This window comes from Cavia porcellus, unplaced genomic scaffold, assembly GCF_034190915.1.
Source record: "Cavia porcellus strain 051 isolate PalLab524CR breed Dunkin Hartley unplaced genomic scaffold, mCavPor4.1 scaffold_18, whole genome shotgun sequence".
Lineage (NCBI taxonomy): Eukaryota > Metazoa > Chordata > Mammalia > Rodentia > Caviidae > Cavia > Cavia porcellus.
This window is the reverse complement of record NW_026947501.1, coordinates 70,920,817-70,938,030: the sequence shown is the minus strand read 5'-3', so window position 1 is coordinate 70,938,030 and position 17,214 is coordinate 70,920,817. Positions and strand designations below refer to the sequence as shown.

The 17,214-nt window shown below is 59.7% G+C and overlaps 1 protein-coding gene across 5 annotated transcripts in view; it reads right to left on the bottom strand.

Moving 5' to 3' along the window:
• Sorcs2 (sortilin related VPS10 domain containing receptor 2) overlaps nucleotides 1–16,998 on the bottom strand; it is a 287,015-nt gene extending 270,017 nt beyond the window's left edge. For 2 of the 5 annotated variants that reach the window (XM_063230214.1, XM_063230216.1), the window contains exon 1: nucleotides 16,479–16,998. In XM_063230214.1, the coding sequence (XP_063086284.1) occupies nucleotides 16,479–16,907 (429 nt within the window). In that variant the 5' untranslated portion in view covers nucleotides 16,908–16,998. Of the gene's footprint in view, nucleotides 1–16,305; nucleotides 16,361–16,478 lie in introns of those variants that run through there. The other 3 variants (XM_063230215.1, XM_063230217.1, XM_063230218.1) reach the window with 3 other exon arrangements.
• Between the last annotated feature and the right edge of the window lie 216 nt (nucleotides 16,999–17,214).

Sequence of the window (17,214 nt, the reverse complement as noted above, 5' to 3'; positions counted from 1 at the left end):
CTTTCTTCCTGTGTCCTCAGCCACAGGCCTGAGCCAGCCCCACCCTGCCCCACCCTGGGGAGCCGTCTGCCAGGGACGCTGAGGGAGCAACTGCTCCCAAGAGGAACAAAAGCCCCCAGCCCCGCCCTTGGAGCCCCAAAGTAAATCCTCTGCTGGAGGATGGATGGGGGGACACAGAGGGGAACTGGTTAAAGGCACTTTAGAAATCATCTTCCCTGGCTGGACGATGCTGCACGCCTGGGATCCACTCTAGGAGGCTGAGGCTCAGCCTAGAGCTTGGCCACTTAGTGAGACCCTGTGTCGAAATAAAGAGAAAAAAGGCTGGGGTACAGCTCGGTTCCACCCCCCCCCCTTTGCCACTCTCTCACCCACCCAGGATAGGTGCTTAGCCCAGAGTGTCCCAGGACCAGGCACAAACAGGTGGCTGGGACCCCAGGAGCACAGTGTCCGGGAAGTAGGGCGAGGGAAGAACCTAGGATCTCCAGCGTGGGGGACACAGGAGGGGCAGGGGCAGGGGGCAGGAGGAGAGAGGCACAGGCGGCCCCAGAGGCAAGGACCTCACAGAGCTAGCAAGGGAGGCTGAGGCAGGGCGAGGCAGTATGGCCGAGTGAGGGCCGCACTTGCTCCAAGGTGGGCGGGAAGCCCGGAAGGGTTTCAGCCAAGCCTTAGGGTTAGTGTTAGGGTTAAGGGTTAGGGTTTCAGCCAAGCCCAGAGAGAGCCCAGGCCCCCGCAGTGTGCAGAGGAGAACCCATGGGAACCACACCGTCGGCCCCTGCGGCGGTGCTGCTGCAGGGCAGGGCAGGTGGGAAACAGCACCCAAGGGTACCCACGCCTGAGCCAGGCCCCAGGTTACCTCCCGGGGGCTCAAAGGTGTGCGTGAGGACCCTGAGACAGGAGGTCCGCAGGAGATCAGTGTCATCCCCAGGCCTGAGGAGGAGGCGGAGACGGAAGTCAGAGGCAGAGCACAGAGCAGAGGGACACACAGGAGGCACCAGTGAGTGAGTGGAGGCCTCGGGAGGACAGACCGTGCCTGCCCCTGCGCCTCCAGAAAGAGCCAGCCCAGGACAGACATTGCACCTGCAGCCTCTGAGATTGGGAGCGACTCTCTCACATGCTCTGTTTATTTATTTACCTCTGCCACCCTGGGGTGAGACCCAGGGCTTCACCCAGCAAACCCTCGGCCTCCCTGTAACTTTTAATTGGAGTCAGGCTCTCACCAGGATCCAGTGCCGCAGAGGCCACACAGACGTGGGCTCCTCATCCCTGACACCTGCATCAGACCAGGACAATGCTCAGGTCACCGGGCCGGGCTGGGTGCACCCCCTCAACCCCTTCTCTGATGCTCAGCAGGTCTGAACCACAGAGCCAGGCGCGCGCCTGGCCCAGGCAAGCAGCCCCGCTGTAGCCTGGACTCCGCCCCAGCCTCAGATCCACACTGACCTCACCGCCTGGCAGAGCCCAGCCACTCGGGAATGCGCTGTCTCAGCAAGAAGTGAGCCAGGAGCACATGGCGACCTGGGAGCACCCTGGGGACTCAGCAGGCGAGTCCCACACACCCTAGGTGCCTGCTTGGTGTGTACCTCCCGCTGCCCCCACCCCCGGCTGGCGGAGCTGCAGGCAGAGGCTGGCTTCCTTCTTGGAAGGCAAGTGAGCCCCATCTGGGATTCACCTCCGTTCCCACGCTGCTGTCAACACCCGGGCTGGAGGCTGCAGGCACCCAAACAAGCCCGCCCAGCCGCTTCCTGGGAGAGCAGCCCAGACCCAGAGCCTGCGCCCTGCAGGGAACAGACGCCCAGGGTGCCAGGAACTACTCCTCCCTGCCTCAGTTTCCTCTCCAGTGCCCGAAGCAGCCAATACTCCCCACATTCTGGGTTTCACAGGTGGTGCTGTGTATCTTGGGGTGGGATTTTTAGGGTCGCACACAGGAAGGCTGACGAGGGGGCTGGAGTTGTCTTCAGCCTGACCCTCATGGACCCGCAGCCCAGAGAGGAAGAGAACGCACAGGGAAACAGAGGCCTGAGACACAGACAGCAGGACAGAGCCCAGCGCCTTCAGCCAAGCCCATGGAGCCAGCCGCGCCTGAAGCCAGGCCCCTGGACATTCCAGATCCATACGCTCAGCCTGTGGATTCTGCATTGTCACTGAAGCAGTGGGAGTCTGGTTTCTGTATCTGTCACCAAAAGCCCCGCTCACCATACTGGCTTTGTGCACAGCACTGTGGGAGTGTGGAAGAAACACAGGAACAGGAACTTGCTCCCCACCTTCGAGCAGCCTGAACCCTAACTGGGAAGATCTGACCCATCGGCCAGGGGTCTGCACTGTGTCTCAGCAAGAGGCCCGAGGGAGGGGCAAAGCCTCCATGCTTCGCCCCCCCAACCCAGCCTGTGGTGCCGCCCTCAAAAGGGGCCCAGCCACATGAGGCCTGGGACATTCCTGATAGAATTAAGCAGCCACCGACCCAAGATAGCATTCATGATCCACTTTCACTCCTAGAAAACACTCCCGTTCCATTTTCCTCCAGATGGAGAGAGAAGACAAGGGATTAGGGCAACACTCAGCCACCGCCCACGCCCCTTCCTTGGCGCAGCAGGTCCCCAGCTCCTCCTCAAAGGCTCTTAGTGGCCTGCTGGGACGTGTTTGTGCCCCACAGAATCCCACTGGGTGATCAGTGACCACAACAGGCATTTGGAAGTCGCCACCTGCCTGCGACAGTCCTGTCCCTGCACCCCACGTTGCCACAGCCCCGGCCTCCACCCTGAGGGCTCCCTGCAGCGGAGAGTGCCCTTTCTCCTTCCCATCCCTAGCAGCTTCCATCCCTAGCAGTTTCCAGACAGCTCCAGGCACCGCCCCGCCCCGCCTGAGCCAAGGGTTATGGCAGCAGAGGGCCAGGCGACGGCGCCCGCATCTCTTCCAGGGACCAGGCCAATGACAGTCCCAAGTGCCAAGCTCTGCCCAGGCCTGCTAGCTTCACCCCGCCTTGTGGCCATGATAGTCTTCCAAGTGGGTCCCTCACCCCCACTTTACAGGGCCCTCTCCGCAGAAGGTTGAACGACCCGCCAAGGGCCAACAGAGTGGGTCCAGTCATGATGTAGCCACCGAGGGTCAGCCGTCCTGGCAAGGGCAGGCACGCTGGTGAAAGATGGGCAGGTGGGCACCAGGACAGCTGTGATGCCCTCCTGCCAGCCATATCACCCTCAGGCTCCAGAGCCACACCGCCTCCCCACCCTGCACAGTGCCCCACTGCCCAGTGACCTAGGCAGGCAGGGACCCCTCATCCCTGCCATATCACCCTGAACTTGGCAGGGCACCCAGCCCAAAGCCGCAGGTTGGTGCTTCAGGCATAAATCAGCCGCCCAGAAGCCAATGCTGAGCACTGTCTGGGCCGCATTCAATTCTGGCAGAGCCCTGACGTCAGCACAGTCACTCTCGGGTTCCACCCAAAGCCTGACCCAGGTATAAGAAAAGCCAGGCTGGAAGTGACCTCACATTCACGATCAGGGGCTGTGTGCCAGACGGGGGAGGGCCCAGCAGGAGCCCGGCCCTGCTGCTGCCCTGGGAAAGGGCCAGGGACAGTACCACCCGGCCCAGCTGCAAGCTGGCCTCACTCTGTAGTCAGAGCGGCTCTGATGCTGGTTGAGGACAGGAGACCTGACCTGATGCCCACCGGTCCCCAAGTCCTTCAGAGACCGAAAGTGTCTCAAGACCCCAGGACCGGACAGGGCAAGCCATGCAGAGGCCTAGGGAGAGGAGCGGCTTCTCTGCCCTGATGCTTGGTGACAGGTGGGGTGACAGGTGGCACACAGTGACACACAGGTGACACATCCTCAGTCCACAACAAGGAGAGTCCCCTCACTCCCAGCCCAGTGAGGAGAGGAGAATGAAGCTCCTTGAGGATCAACCAGGAGGCCACCATGGGGCACAGCATGGTCCAGGTGTGGGTCCATGTAGGCCAGGTTGACTGTGCCCCCCACTCTGTGCCCGTGGCCAGCAGCCTCTCTAAGCCCTGTCTGTGCTCAGAAGTTTCCCCAGCAGTGCAAAGACCATGGGCAGCTCTGCAGCCTCAGCTAGCTGCTGCCCCATAGGGACCCCGAGCCAGGGAGGATGAGGAGGACACAGGTAAGTCCAGCCAGGCGCTCCCGGGACCGAGGCAGAGGACAGAACACTGTCCCTCATTCTGAAGTTGGCCATGTCCCTACCTGAGGGGCTGCAGGGTCACAGGCAGCTAAGCACAAAGGATACCAAGCATGCACGGCTGGCCCACGACCTCCAGAGCCGACTGCAGGTACTGGGGTCACCACATGGGCAGTGCTGCAGGGAAGGGCCAGAGATGCAGGGCTGGGCACCTGTGAACTTCCTGTGGGGGAACTGGAGCCCAGAGACAGGGAGAGGCCAGCTCAGAGAGGAGGGGACCAGGGCTCAGCTAGAAGCCAGAGGCCTCCCGCAAGGCGAGACTGTGAATATCCACATGCACTGTTGTGACAGCTCCTTCCCAGAGCCACCATGCTGCCTCTGGCCTACGCTGAGGTCCCCTGTGGCGTCCTGAGCCATCGCCACCCGTCCCGTGACACTATACATGCTGCCAGAGGATCCTCTACTTCCCTGCTCAGAGACCCGAGGTCAAGACCAGCACACAGTGGGTCTGCAGGACAGAGCAGGCAGTGGGAAAGCTTACTCCTCCGCCGTCCTGCCAAGGCCACACCCCTGATTCCCCAAAAGGCAGTGCCACTGGGAGCCATGTGGAAGCAGGAATTCCACGGGCCCTGGAGAAGGGGGACATGTGCTTCCCCTCCCAACCAGTCATGGATGGACAGAGGCCAGCTTGCACAGTCCTCCAGCTCAGATGTAGGGCGCCCAGGCCAGGGAGGGAGGCTGAGGGCCACCTCTTGTCACTGCTGTGCCAGGGCCCAGGGCGACGACAAGAAGAAGATCCCGGAGAAGCCAGCACCAAAGCACCTGGCTGTCCCAGAGTCCAGATCTCAGATTTCCTGGTCACTACCCAGACCTCTGCCCAGCCTCTGGCCAGACGGAAAGAAATTCCAAGTGAGCCTGAGAGGCAGCATCCCGGGCAGTAAAACACCAGGACACGCAGAGGACTAGGGGTCAGCGAGAAGGAGCCTTTAGGGCAGGCGCGGGGAGATGAATGTTTCATGAGGTACTCAGCCTTCGTTTACTTCAGCAAACCTCTCAGGAAATGGGGAGAAAGTGAAACCACAGGAATGTTTTCTTTAAGAAACGGCAAAAGCTGGCTGTGATGGGGCACATGCTTATAACTCTAGCACTCCGGGAGGCTGAGACAGGAGGATCACAAGTTGGGATCACACGAACCCAACGTGGGCAATTCAGTGATTTGCAGAGCCCCTCTCTCAAAATAAAAAGTAAAAAAAAGCCGAGGTATAGCTCAGTGCAAAGGCCCTGAGCTCAATCCCCAGTGGTGGAGGGAAGAGGGGAAGAGAGGGAAGAAGGGAAGGAGGAAGAAAATTCTGATTCCTGGGAACCGTGCAGTCTGCTCCTCCCATCAGCACCTTGTCAGATGCGGAAACTGAGGCCAGAAGAGCCAGAGAGGACGCCCCACGTCGGGAGTCACTGTGCTGCTGCTCAAGCCACCGCCTGAGGAGACTGACTCTTTCACCACAGTGGACGCCACACCCTAACTCTGGGGCCCTGACCACACCCCGCTGAGCTCTGAGAGCCCCCATGTGATTCACCAGCTCCAGTCCAGGCTCAACAGGCAGGGCAGGGGGTGCAGGAGGAAGAAGAGACTGTCCCCAGCTATGGCCCCGAGACCCACACCTTTCCTGGCTTTTCAAAAACCATGCACTGGTTCACGGGCACACACAGAAGTGATGCTGGGGGGACTCCCCAGAGAAGGTTCCCCGAAACACCAGACACTGGTTACTCTTCAAACTGGTGGAGAGGAAACACCCGGGGCACAGAGGTCCCACTGCCCACGGCTGGCAGGTCTGGGAAAGACGCACCCCCAAGCCTCCTCCCAGCAGCTCCTGGGAAGCTCCCCCTGTGCGGCTGCCCAGCTCCACGTGGTCCTTTCTGCTGCCAGCGAGGCAAAGCTGTCCCTTGGGTCTTTGTTTCGCTCAGCTTTTTGTGAGCAACATGGCACTGGGAACAAGGGTGCTATTTAAACGCCCCAACTTGATTTTGGGACTGGTGCTCACTGCCCGGCACCCTGGCTCAAAGCCGATTCACAGGGAAAGCAGAAGCCATGGCCCACACTGCCCCCAGTGAGGGTGCCTCTCTGGCAGGAAGCTGGTCTCCCCCACTCCCAGCACCCCGTCTCCGCAGAGACGTCACGGCCCTCAGCACAGGCCGGGGTCACCAAGCACGCTGAAGAGCTTCTGAGGCCCCCCCAGAGTGGGTGGCACTCCAGGCCGGGTGGGCAGTGGGGCCCTCTCCTGGGTCTCCCAGATCCCAGCAGGGAAGAACAGGCCATCGTGCTGGGCCACAGGACCTCCTCCTCCCATCATGCCTCAAGTCACCACCACAGAGGGGATGGCAGGGAACAAAAGGAACCAGAGTCCCCATCCTGGCACTCACATCACTGCAGGGCTCTGGGAGGCTGGGGATGGGCCGCAGGCTGGGAGAAACAGGGACACTGGGTCACTAAAGGGAAGAAGACCACGGGTCCCCGTGACAGCGTCCCGTCCCACTCACGTCCCACGAGCCTCGCCTGCCTCCTGTGCCTCTGTTTCCTCCTGTCCTCATCTCTGCCCTCTTTGAGAGCCCATGAGCCTAGACAGAGAAACAGCGACCTCTGTATTTTCACCAGCTCTGCCTGGAGTCCAGCCACACGCAATCGTGTCCCTGGCACCTGCGACTCCATGGCACAGCTCCCGCTGCGTCACCACAGACAGGTCCTGGGCAGATCGGCACCACTGATCTCAAACCACAGGCTCAGCACAACTTTAAAATTACGGCACTCGTCACACCTGCCAGGCGCTGGCTCCCACCGACGTGCTATCAAGAAATTACCTTTCATGTTTCCGTAGCTTTACTGCCAAAGAACTGGCTGGTTTCCTTTGAACTTCCGTGTTTTATTTTATCTTAATCATAAAAGTCCACATTCTAAGAAGTCCCGTGGGCATCTTCAGATGTGGGATGGCTGGGAGTCAATGGCCCAAGAGAGCCAGGAACCCCATGTGCATCCTGGACTCCCCGAGTTCCCTAACTCTGAGCCAGGCACGCAGCAGCTGAAATCCCAGATGGAAAGTTTACACGGATGACAGGAGTCAAAATAAACCCACAAAGCCCCCACCCGCTCGGCCACCAAATGGTAAATCAGAAATAAACTTGGACGGGTTAGGCAGCATTGATGGAGTAAATTGAGAAAAACATAGAATTTTATTGAGGGCTTTATTTTTACAGAGTGACAATTGAATTACTTAACTGGTCAGTGAGGGAGTCAATGGGGCCAGTGCCACAAAGCAGGTGGAGGACAAATGGGCTGATCTTGAACTGCAAGGCCCGCTCAGGGGACCCCTCCCAGGATGGCCTCCTGCCCCAGCCATCAGGCCCCATAGCAGCCAATTTCTGACCCCCCAGGGTGGCCGGATGGGGACGCCCTCTGGGAACTGCAGCCGTCCCATCGGACAGGACTGGAGGCAGACCTGAGAGCCACTTCCACTGCAGTCCAAACGTCAGGTACAACCCCGGAACAAAATGCAGAGTGACCACACAACCCAAAGACTCCATCTCGGGGTGCACACACCAGGCACTCAAGGAGACAACTATGTACCCAGTTCCCAGCATCACTCGAAGCAGTCAGAGAACAGAAAGAGCCTAAGTGTCCCTCGGGAGCTAAGGGGATAGACAGGACGTCCAGGGGACGGCCACCCCATGGGACCCACTCAGCCTGGCGGAAGGGGGTTCTAGCACACGTGGAAGCGTGGGTGACCTTGGGGCCGTCAAGCCTCGTAAACTACACCAGTCCCAGAAGGACAGCTCCCTCCCGTAGGGTTCCACTCGAAGGAGGTCCCCAAAACGATGAAACTGGTGGAGACAGAACCAGTGTGGCAGGCACCAGGGCTCGGGGAGGGAGCCAGTGTGATGGGGATGAAGTTTTCATTTACAAGATGAAGAGAGCACTGGAGATAGACAATGGCCACGGCCACACAGCAATCTAAGTGTCCCAGGGCCACTGACTGGGAAATTTTCAAACGGCTATGAAGAAGCCAGGCACAGTGGCCATGTCTGTAATCTCAGCCCTCAGGAGGCTGAGGCAGGAAGAGGCCCACATTGGAGGCCAGCCTGTGAGTTCAAAGCCAGCCCAAACTACATAGTGAGGCCCTGTCTCCCAAAACCAAATGCATAAATGAGCCACCGTGTTAAGGTATGCTACGTATATTTTACCACAATGCAATAATAAAGGAAAAAGAATAAAATATTTCTTATACAAAAGGAAAGAGATTGAGTCAATGGTGAAGACATTCAAACTACATCTTGCCCCTCATGCGGGTGGCGGGGCAAGGCCCCCGTCCCTCCACACACCGCTCTCACCTGCAAGACAAACAGGACCGTGGTGTCTACTCTGAAAGACTTTCCAGGATAAAACCAGGGAACGTATGTGCGCGGAGGCCCTGATTATTTATTTCATTTCCAATCGGAGCACTATGTAAACAATGAGCCAGGAATAGGAAGCCCAGCAACTTCGGCGGGGGCAGAGGCTGTGGGGTCCAGGCCGCAGGTGGCCACTCCTCCAGCCCTGAGATGGTGCCTCTCCCTAGGTGTTATTCCCAAGCAGACGCCTCGCTTGGGCTCATAAAGGGCTCTTTCTGCATTAAAGTTGATCTGATCGGAAGCCACACACGCGCCCTGGCCCTGTTCTTACTTTAATTTGAACTTAATTTATCTCTGTGCATCAGGAAATGGCGCCCCACCAGAGCTGTGCCCCCTTCAAGCCAACGTGAGCTCCACATTGCAGCAAATTATCTGCTTTTGCAAGAAAATTACTGAGGAAGGAGAGAGTGCTGTTATTTTAAGATCTCCAAGCTGGTGTGAGGAGAAACTAATTAAATGATTGTAATTTTCTGTGCAAATACAGTAACTGACTGCTACAGAAATGCAAAATAAGAAGGAACTTTTCCACCTCAAAAGAACACTGGCGCTTTCGCTTTTTTTTATTTCCAGTTTTCCAGTGAGAGCTCTTACTCAAATATCCCTATTAAATTTTTAAAATGACAAATGAAGCTTAATTGGATAAAGACGAGGAGGCCTCCGTGCAGCCGGAGACAGGGGCCCCAAGTCCTACAGCTTCGAGGAAAAGACTTGGTGGCTGCCTCGCTGGCTGCACCTGCAGAGGCTGAGACCAGGGTACCTGGTGCAACCTGGCAGGGCAGGTCCTGCGGTGGCACCAGTGGGAACCCGCAGGCAGGCGGAGCGGTGTGCAAGGTGCACTTGGGCAGAACAACAGGGTCACGCTGTGGTGCCCACAGCTTCCACCCCCAACCCTGGCCCATGCCCGGGACAAGGCACTCAGGGATCCCCAGCAAGAGCGGGATGTGGACCAGTGCAGACAGGCGCCCACACTGTGTGATACTGTGAGCCAGGGAGACTGGGTCCTAGAGGGCACAGCGGGCCCTGAACTCAGTGCCCAGGACGGGAAGACACCAGCGATCACCAGGGCTGCAGTGACAGGCTGGTTTCTGGGCTATCAGGATGAATGAGGATGAAGGGGCCTCGGATAGCCATCTAGAAATGACTGGTCCTTGGCCTCCAGAAAAGCCAAGACCCAGCAGGCCCCAGCCAGAAGGGCACGTACAGGCTCCAGCCAGTTCCTTCCTCCCAGGAACAGGCAACTCCAACCCTGCCTCCTGGGCCCTGCTCGCATCTGGAAGGGTGAGCACAGAACCAGGCTGATTTACGGCCTCTTTAAAGCCCTCGCAGGAACCTTCCACAACCACAAATTAAATAGCCCCTTTATTAACGTAGAAGTGGATTTGCGAAATGTGTTCAGGAACTTTATTAACAGGGCTGTCTCTCTGCCTTTGAGGCAGGCTTCTGGATGGAGGGACAAATCCCCTCGCTGCCCATGAGATCTCCCGGCCTGTCCAGTCCTGAGCCCTTCCCTTGGGCCACATGGTCCCCCAAGATTTCCCCAGGGCAGATTCACAGGGGTGCCCTGTGATGGATCCCTGGTCCAAGCCAGCATTCCAGCAGGGCAAGGACCTAGCTCAACAGCGCTGCACACGAAAGAGATGTTCAGTAAATCACTTCAGCAGCTAGGGAGCCAGTCCTGCGCCAGCTGGTAGGAGCAGGAAGATGGAAGTGATGTCAACAGTCATAGGAAACTGCAAGATACTGAGGACGTTGGCGACTACCTGGCATGTGTGCCCCAACCCCGCCTAACACACGAAGGTCCCGTCTGTGTTTCACAGACTCCTAAGAGATACAAGAGGCTCCATCCTCATCCAAGAGCAAACAGCAGGCCCAGATGAGACCCGCTGTACCGGGCACATTCCTGTCCACGCTGAACCCCTTGCCCTTAAAGCCTGCACCCCCACCCCAGCACGGTTCAGGAAAGAGGCGGAAGCGTAAAGCAAAACAGAAAGAAATACACATCAGGGGGCTGACAGAGACTGGAGATCGCGTAACCCTGACACCTGTTTTACAGACAGGGAAACTGAGGCCTAGGAGAGCAAGAACATCAAACGCTCAGCGGCCTTTTCCAAGGACACAGCCCCATGGGAGCTCCTGGCCAGACGGAGGCTGGCAAGGGCCCAGGAGGCGGGGCAGTCAGAGTGGGTGCTGTGCAGGGCTGGGCAGAGGCCCAGGGCCCCGATGGCCCAGCTTCCCGCACAATGTCCACTGTCCCCTGCCGAGGCCTGCAGCACAGGCCTCTGGCCCATCCGTGCCTTTTCCAGTCCCCAGCTGAACAGTACGAAGATGTGCAGCAGAGCCCACTCCCAGGACCGCTGGTGACCCCCACACAGGAGCTGCAGGGCAGCGCCTGAGCCGGCCCAGGTCCCACCCCACAACTTGCTCCCTCCACAGCACCCCGACGGCCAGCTCTCTGGACCCCACATTTCCCAGGCAAGGACTCAGACGGGCAGGAATTTTGAATCTAGTCAGATAACATCAGAGGCTCAGGGCCCATGGAGATGCAGGGCAGGAGCCCCCTCTGAAGGAGCCCCCTATATCGGGGTGCACACACTGGTAGGGTGTAGCCCCAACCGGCCCTCCCACCCAGGGGACTCCTGCCACTCTCCACCGCCACCTCCCCGCCTCATCAGCTTCCTCGCCTTCTCCTTGGTGGCCCGGTCATAGCTCCCCTCACCCACATGCCTCCCACATTTCCCTCTCTATGACTTATAAGAATGGGACCTCCTGGCTCTGGGGTGCAAGCAGGGGAAAAAACCTCACCCAGGGCTGTGGACCACTGCCCACCACCCCAGGGCTGATGCGCTGGGAATAAACATTGGGAATTTTTGCCAAGTGCCCCTAGGACCCCTCCGCCCAGTGCCCACTGGTGCCCCAGACCTGCTGGGAAGCAGCTGGTGCCGCAGTAAGGAGAGGACGTCTGGAGCTCCCCCAGGGACACAATGCCCACCACTCCTCCCAGGGCCTCAGCTACCTGTCATCTCTCACTGCGGTCACTCTGAGTCCAGAGCACGTAGCTTGCAGGGACCTCCCTGCCGCTGCCCACCTGGCACGAGCTCCGTTACTGTCACCTGTCCCACAGCACACCGCCCATGGTACCCCCCCACCCCCGGCACCTCCATCCAGATGACAGGCCAGGGTCCCATCTGGCTCGCACGCTGGCAGCCGGCCCTGACAGCAAGTGATGGACACTCAGCACGCGGCCTGACCTCTGTCTGCCTCTGTCTGGCTCCAGTGGCTGCTGGGCACCTGGACAATGGCTGCCACGGCAGGGAATCACTTGTGGGACACATGGGCCATCCACGACCGACAGGGAAGCCAGATCTCTATCCACAGCAGCTTCCACCCTCAAAACACTAGACGACCACTTGGCGGTGGTGGCCTGGATTCCAAACCAGCAGGCAGGAAGTTTCACCACATTGAAAGGAAAGCTAGGAGGCCTGCAGCCGCTGAGCTCACATGTGAGGGACAGGAAAGGACCGTGTGATCCCACAGCCACCAGTGCTGCCTATGGCTCAGCTCTGTCACTGGTATGCTGGAGGCCAGCCTGGGGCCTCCACGCGCAGTGCGCCCAGGAAGTAAGAGGCTGGCGTGGCAGGCAGCCACCCACCTGCACACCTCCCCCAAGGCCTCCTCTGTCCCACCCCGGCCAGGCCTCCACAGGCCCCGTCCGAGCTCCCACCTGCACCTCAGATCTGCAGGCTTGACACAGAATCTACACTGCTGACCTCCACACCTTCACCCATCCCTTTCCAAGCTGAGGATAGTGAGAATCCCCCACTGGCCAGAGCTGGAACACAAACCAGGCAGGCTGGCCCCAAGGTCAACATCCACCGCCCCACGCCCCCCCACCGCCCTCGCCCCACACAGCCACGTGGGCTCTTGTGCACCACATTCCAGACAGATGGGAGCTGATCTCACTTACCTGTCCCTCCTGCTTCCCAAGCACGACACATTCTCTATGTCTCCTCCATACACCTGCACCCCAAGCCCCTGAGCCCAGGCCTGGCTCACACTGCTCCTCCTGCAGGAATGCTTCTCCCCACCTGCTGTGCATCTTCCCACGCCCTTTAGGCAGCCCTGAGGCCACCTTGTCCATGCAGCCTGATGTCCCTGTGAGTGTCATCAGGAAGATGACAGCCCCCCATATCCAGCTGCCCATGTCCACCTGCCACGCCTCACTGGGCTACTGCAAGCTCCACCACACTGAGCACAGGGGTGCAAAGGTAAGTAAATCCCTCTCCCTGCCCCTATTGGCCGAGTTGTGTTCCTTCTCCCCAAAACCATGTGCTCTTTCTCCCCCAAACCATGTGCTCCTTCTCCCCAAAAGTTCCCCAAAATTCCTAACCCCCGGTACCTTCAAACTGACTGTATCTGGAGGTGGGGCCTTTTGAATAATTACCCAGAGGTCATCACAGAGAGCCTTCATCCACGTGTTCCTATCAGAAGGGAGTGGAGGACATGGCACACACAGAGGGGTGAACATGTGAGCACAGGAAAGGTGCCACCTGAAAGCCAGGAAGAGCAATTGCAGGGGGCACAGCCAGCCTGTGACCCTGTGGCCTACAGCCTCCAGGCGGACAGTGGCTCAGGCCATCCAGCCTGGCCACCAGCCTTGATCCTTCATCACGGCAACCCTGGCAACCCTAGCAACCAGTGCACCTGCCCTCCAGGAACCTGGCATCAGGGAAGTGTCAGGACCAACTTCCCACACAAGCTCGAACAGCTCCCGCTCTCTGGGTATAAAATATGCACAAAGCCTGGTTTATCAGGCCCCCGGAGACAGTGCGGTTTGCCTACTCAGAATTCTCTGCAAGCACAAGAGAAAAGAGAGGAAGGCACCAATGTGCCCCAGGAGCAGGGACAGGCCCGCGGGGCTCTGGGACAATCACAGTCAAGACCGAACAATGCATCCAAGTTGAAATTCAAGGAAAGGTACGGGTGGGCTGTGCCTGGAGTGTCATCCACACATGCTTCCCAGAACCACTGCAACCAGGTCAGGAAGCACATTTCCCACCAGGGTAATATGAAATCACAGCCCAGAGGCAAAGACCAGGCTCAGGAATATTTTTATCCACCTTCAAATAACACCCCTGCCTCCCAGAGACGCAAGCGGGAGCCATCTGTACACAGCCCAATCTGGGTGCATACAACGGGAATTCGGGTTGGTTTCGATGAAACATTAATTTCCTATATAACAATTTTTTTTTTCACAGCTAAACAGCAGACAGAGAGGCAGTGTTTGAACTTCCAACCGAGTCCCCTTCCACGTCTCCATGGGAGCAGGAAGAATCAAGCCATTGCGAAGGGGGACTCGCATATGTTCCCAGAGCCCCAGGCACAGGGACTGTCTCCAAACCAGCTTGCATCCCACAGCCCCTCTGCCTAGGATACTCAAAAACGCTGTTTACAGAAGTCCTCGCCTCAAATGCTTTTTTAAAAAAATCATTCTGAAATGCACCTAACCCCGTCGGCAAGGTAAACTCTCTGCCCCGTCCACTGAGTCTGCAGGCAGAAATAAAATTCTGCATGCCCTGCTCAGGAAAGCAGCCTCAAGTTTGGTCGTTTCCGGATTGCTTTCAAAGATGGTGCTTTCAAGTGGAGGAGAAACAAACAGCCAAAGGCTGGCCCGAATCTCAGAATCCAGGCTGCGAGTGGAGAGTGCAGGGTGTGAGATGCATTTCCAAGACACCTCAAGTGCCAAGAAGGGACTCCTATGCATGCAGCCTGCACGCAGCAAACAGCAGTTTAAAGGCACAGCCTAGCAGCCAGCTCCCTGCAGCAGCCCTCCTTCCGCTCCCTCCACTGCCTGAGCTTCCTCCAGAAAGCCAGACTTCAAAAGCACGGCCTGCTCCCCAGCTTCTCCAGAGTGAACCCCAATTTCTCAACCATCCAGGGCAGGGCCAGTGGGGCAGTAGGAATAGGGATGGGTTGAAGCCAAATTCCCAGGTCAGCATCTTAAGGAGGTGCCCTTCTCTGGTCCCCAGAGCCAGCTAATCCTCAGATGCTTATTAGGTGCCTGCGAAAGGCCTGGGTGAGCCCCATATCCCTGGTGGCCCCAGCCGCAGGAGATAGGCCCTCAAAGACCTCTCTGGTTCCTTGCACACAGTCCCCACCCCACTAAGAAAAAGCCAGCATGGCCCCCAAGCCCACCCCTAATTACCTCCCCCTCCACCAACACTCCCTGCCAGCAACTCAGTCATGGCGCTGGGGGGAGAACAGCGGGTCCTCTCTCAGCCCCAGCACCCCAGCCCACTGGCCAACGCCCCTCCTCAGCTCTCTCCCAGGAGGCTACCCAGGGCGAGGCTCTGAGCTCAGAACGGGGTCACAGCGGGCACTGCCTGTCCTGATGGCAGCTGGCCTGCAACCTCTCCGCCTGCCCCAGTGAGTCTCTCCTTTCACACACAGCCCCACGGCCAGATGACAAAGGACCGAAGTTAGCCCCTGGATGACAACCTTGGCAGATGGGGGTGGGCAGTAGATATTCCCAGGCCCACGGGCTTTCCTCTAATCATCATTTGTGCCTCCAGATCTTGGCTTTGTGCCAAGGCAGGGCATGGCTTACGGTACAGGGGACAGTGAGTCCACAATCCCAGTGAGTCCAGTGGAGCTGGTCCGGCTGCATACCGGGGGCCTGACCCTTAGCTCAAGACGAAGGGAGGGTGCCCCCAGATCGTCCAGGGAGAAGCACCCCAGTGGGAACCCTGACTCCCCTCTTGGCTCCCTACCTCCAGAAGTCAGTTCTGCCCTCTGCCAGCTGCTAGTCTAATCTAGGGTGCAGAAACGACCCCAGACCACAGGCTTGGCAATGGCACCCTAGCAGCCACCAGCTGGGGGAGGGGGCAGCAGGACACTGGGCTCAGGGCCAAGCAAGTCCACTCAGTGCCACACCCGACCCAGCATGCTCCTCCAGCACCCCCACCCCTTCTCCAGCCAGTCAGCAGCTAGGGGTGCTGCTGAAAGAGGAGACGTGGAAGCTGGGCCCATCCTGCTCACAGAGCCAGACACAGACCCAGCCTGCTCCACTCCCCATGCACATACCAGGGGCCTCAGCTCGCACTGCCTCCTGCAGCTTCAGGGAGCGGGAGCACGGTGGACACAGCCACTGGGGAGACTCCAGACAGCACTGCAGAGGTGCAGGGGACAGCAGCAGTTCATGGCTACCTGCCCCTTCCCCCAAACTCGCCAAACTGGAGAGGACCCAGCTGGGGCTGCCCAGGGGTGATCCTGGAAGGGCCACCCAACTCTCACCAGGAAAGCAGGCTGAGCCAGTGCCCCCCACCACACTGAACTCTGTAAGAGACCCCCAGCCCCAGCCCAAGGGTGAAGGGAGAACCACTTCCAGCCACTGGGAGGCCAAGTGGAGGAGAAAGTGGGGGAGGGCAGGGAGTTTGCAGCCCACCAGCCAGCCAGAGGGGTACAGCTCCAGGGCATCTGGGTGCAGCAGACAGGACCTCAAGGAAGCAGAGAGTGTTAACCCTGGAATGGAGAGCCGAGAACCGCACAAGGAGCTGACAGGGCAGTCCTGGAGTCCACAGGGTCCCCCAACCAAGTCCCAGAAGGCACCGCTGAGCTAACCCCGGAATGAATGTGCAGAGGACCCGGCAGCCCGGGACTGCGGGGAAGTTCCCCACCCCAGCGGACCTCCAGGATAACCCCGGCTGTGCAGGACAGTCCCTTAGCGAGTCGGCGGCTCACCTATCTGGGGACAGTTCCCCAAGTATCGAGTGATCGGAGGCCGGCAGGGGCGCCGCGGAGGTGACCCGCATCCCCAAGTCGCCAAGATCGACCCGGGCGCCTACAGCGCGTGCGGAAGCGGGGGCCGCGGCGGGTGTCCCCAGGGCGTCCCGGGGTGTCGCTGGGTCACTTACGCTGCTGTTCTCGCCCGTCCAGTGCACCATCGCCTGGTTGTGCGTCGCGTCTCCCTTGAGCACGAACGACGTGCTGATGAGCGAGACCTGCGCCCGAGGGGCCGCCCGCGTCCTGCGCCCCCCGCCGGGAGCGGGGGCGCCGTCCTCGTGGGGATCCGGGGCGGGGGCGGGACGCGGGGCGCCGGGCTCCTGGGGGTCCCCGCGGTCGCCGGCCTGCGCGCGCCCCGCGAGAGGGCTCCGCGGGCCCCGGGTCAGCAGCGCCCGCGGCCCCCCGGGCTCGGGCGAGCGCCCCGCCGCCCCGCAGGCGGCCAAGAGCAGGAGCAGCAGCAGCGGCCGCGCGCGGGGCCAGCGCGGCGACAAGGACGGCGGCCAGGGCGAGGGCTCCCTGGGGCTCGGGGCCGGGGCGCGCGGGGGCCCCCGAGAAGCCATGGGGCCGAGGGCGCGGGGTGACGAGGAGCCCACGGCCGGGAGCGCAGAGCGGAGGCGCCGGGGAGCGCGGCCAGGGCGCGGAGAAAGAGCCGGCGTGGGGCGGGCGGAGGAGGGGACTGGCGACCGCGCGGCCGAGTGCGCAGCGCCACCTGCCGGCCAGCTGGGAGGGACTGGGCCGGGCGGGAGGCCCGAGCCAGGCGCACCTGGGCTCAATCGGATCCGGTTTCTCCCTGCCTTCTCCCTTGGGCTCTGAGTCCTCCGCAGCTTTCTAGCCGTCCTCGGTATTCACTGCGCACCCACTGTACAG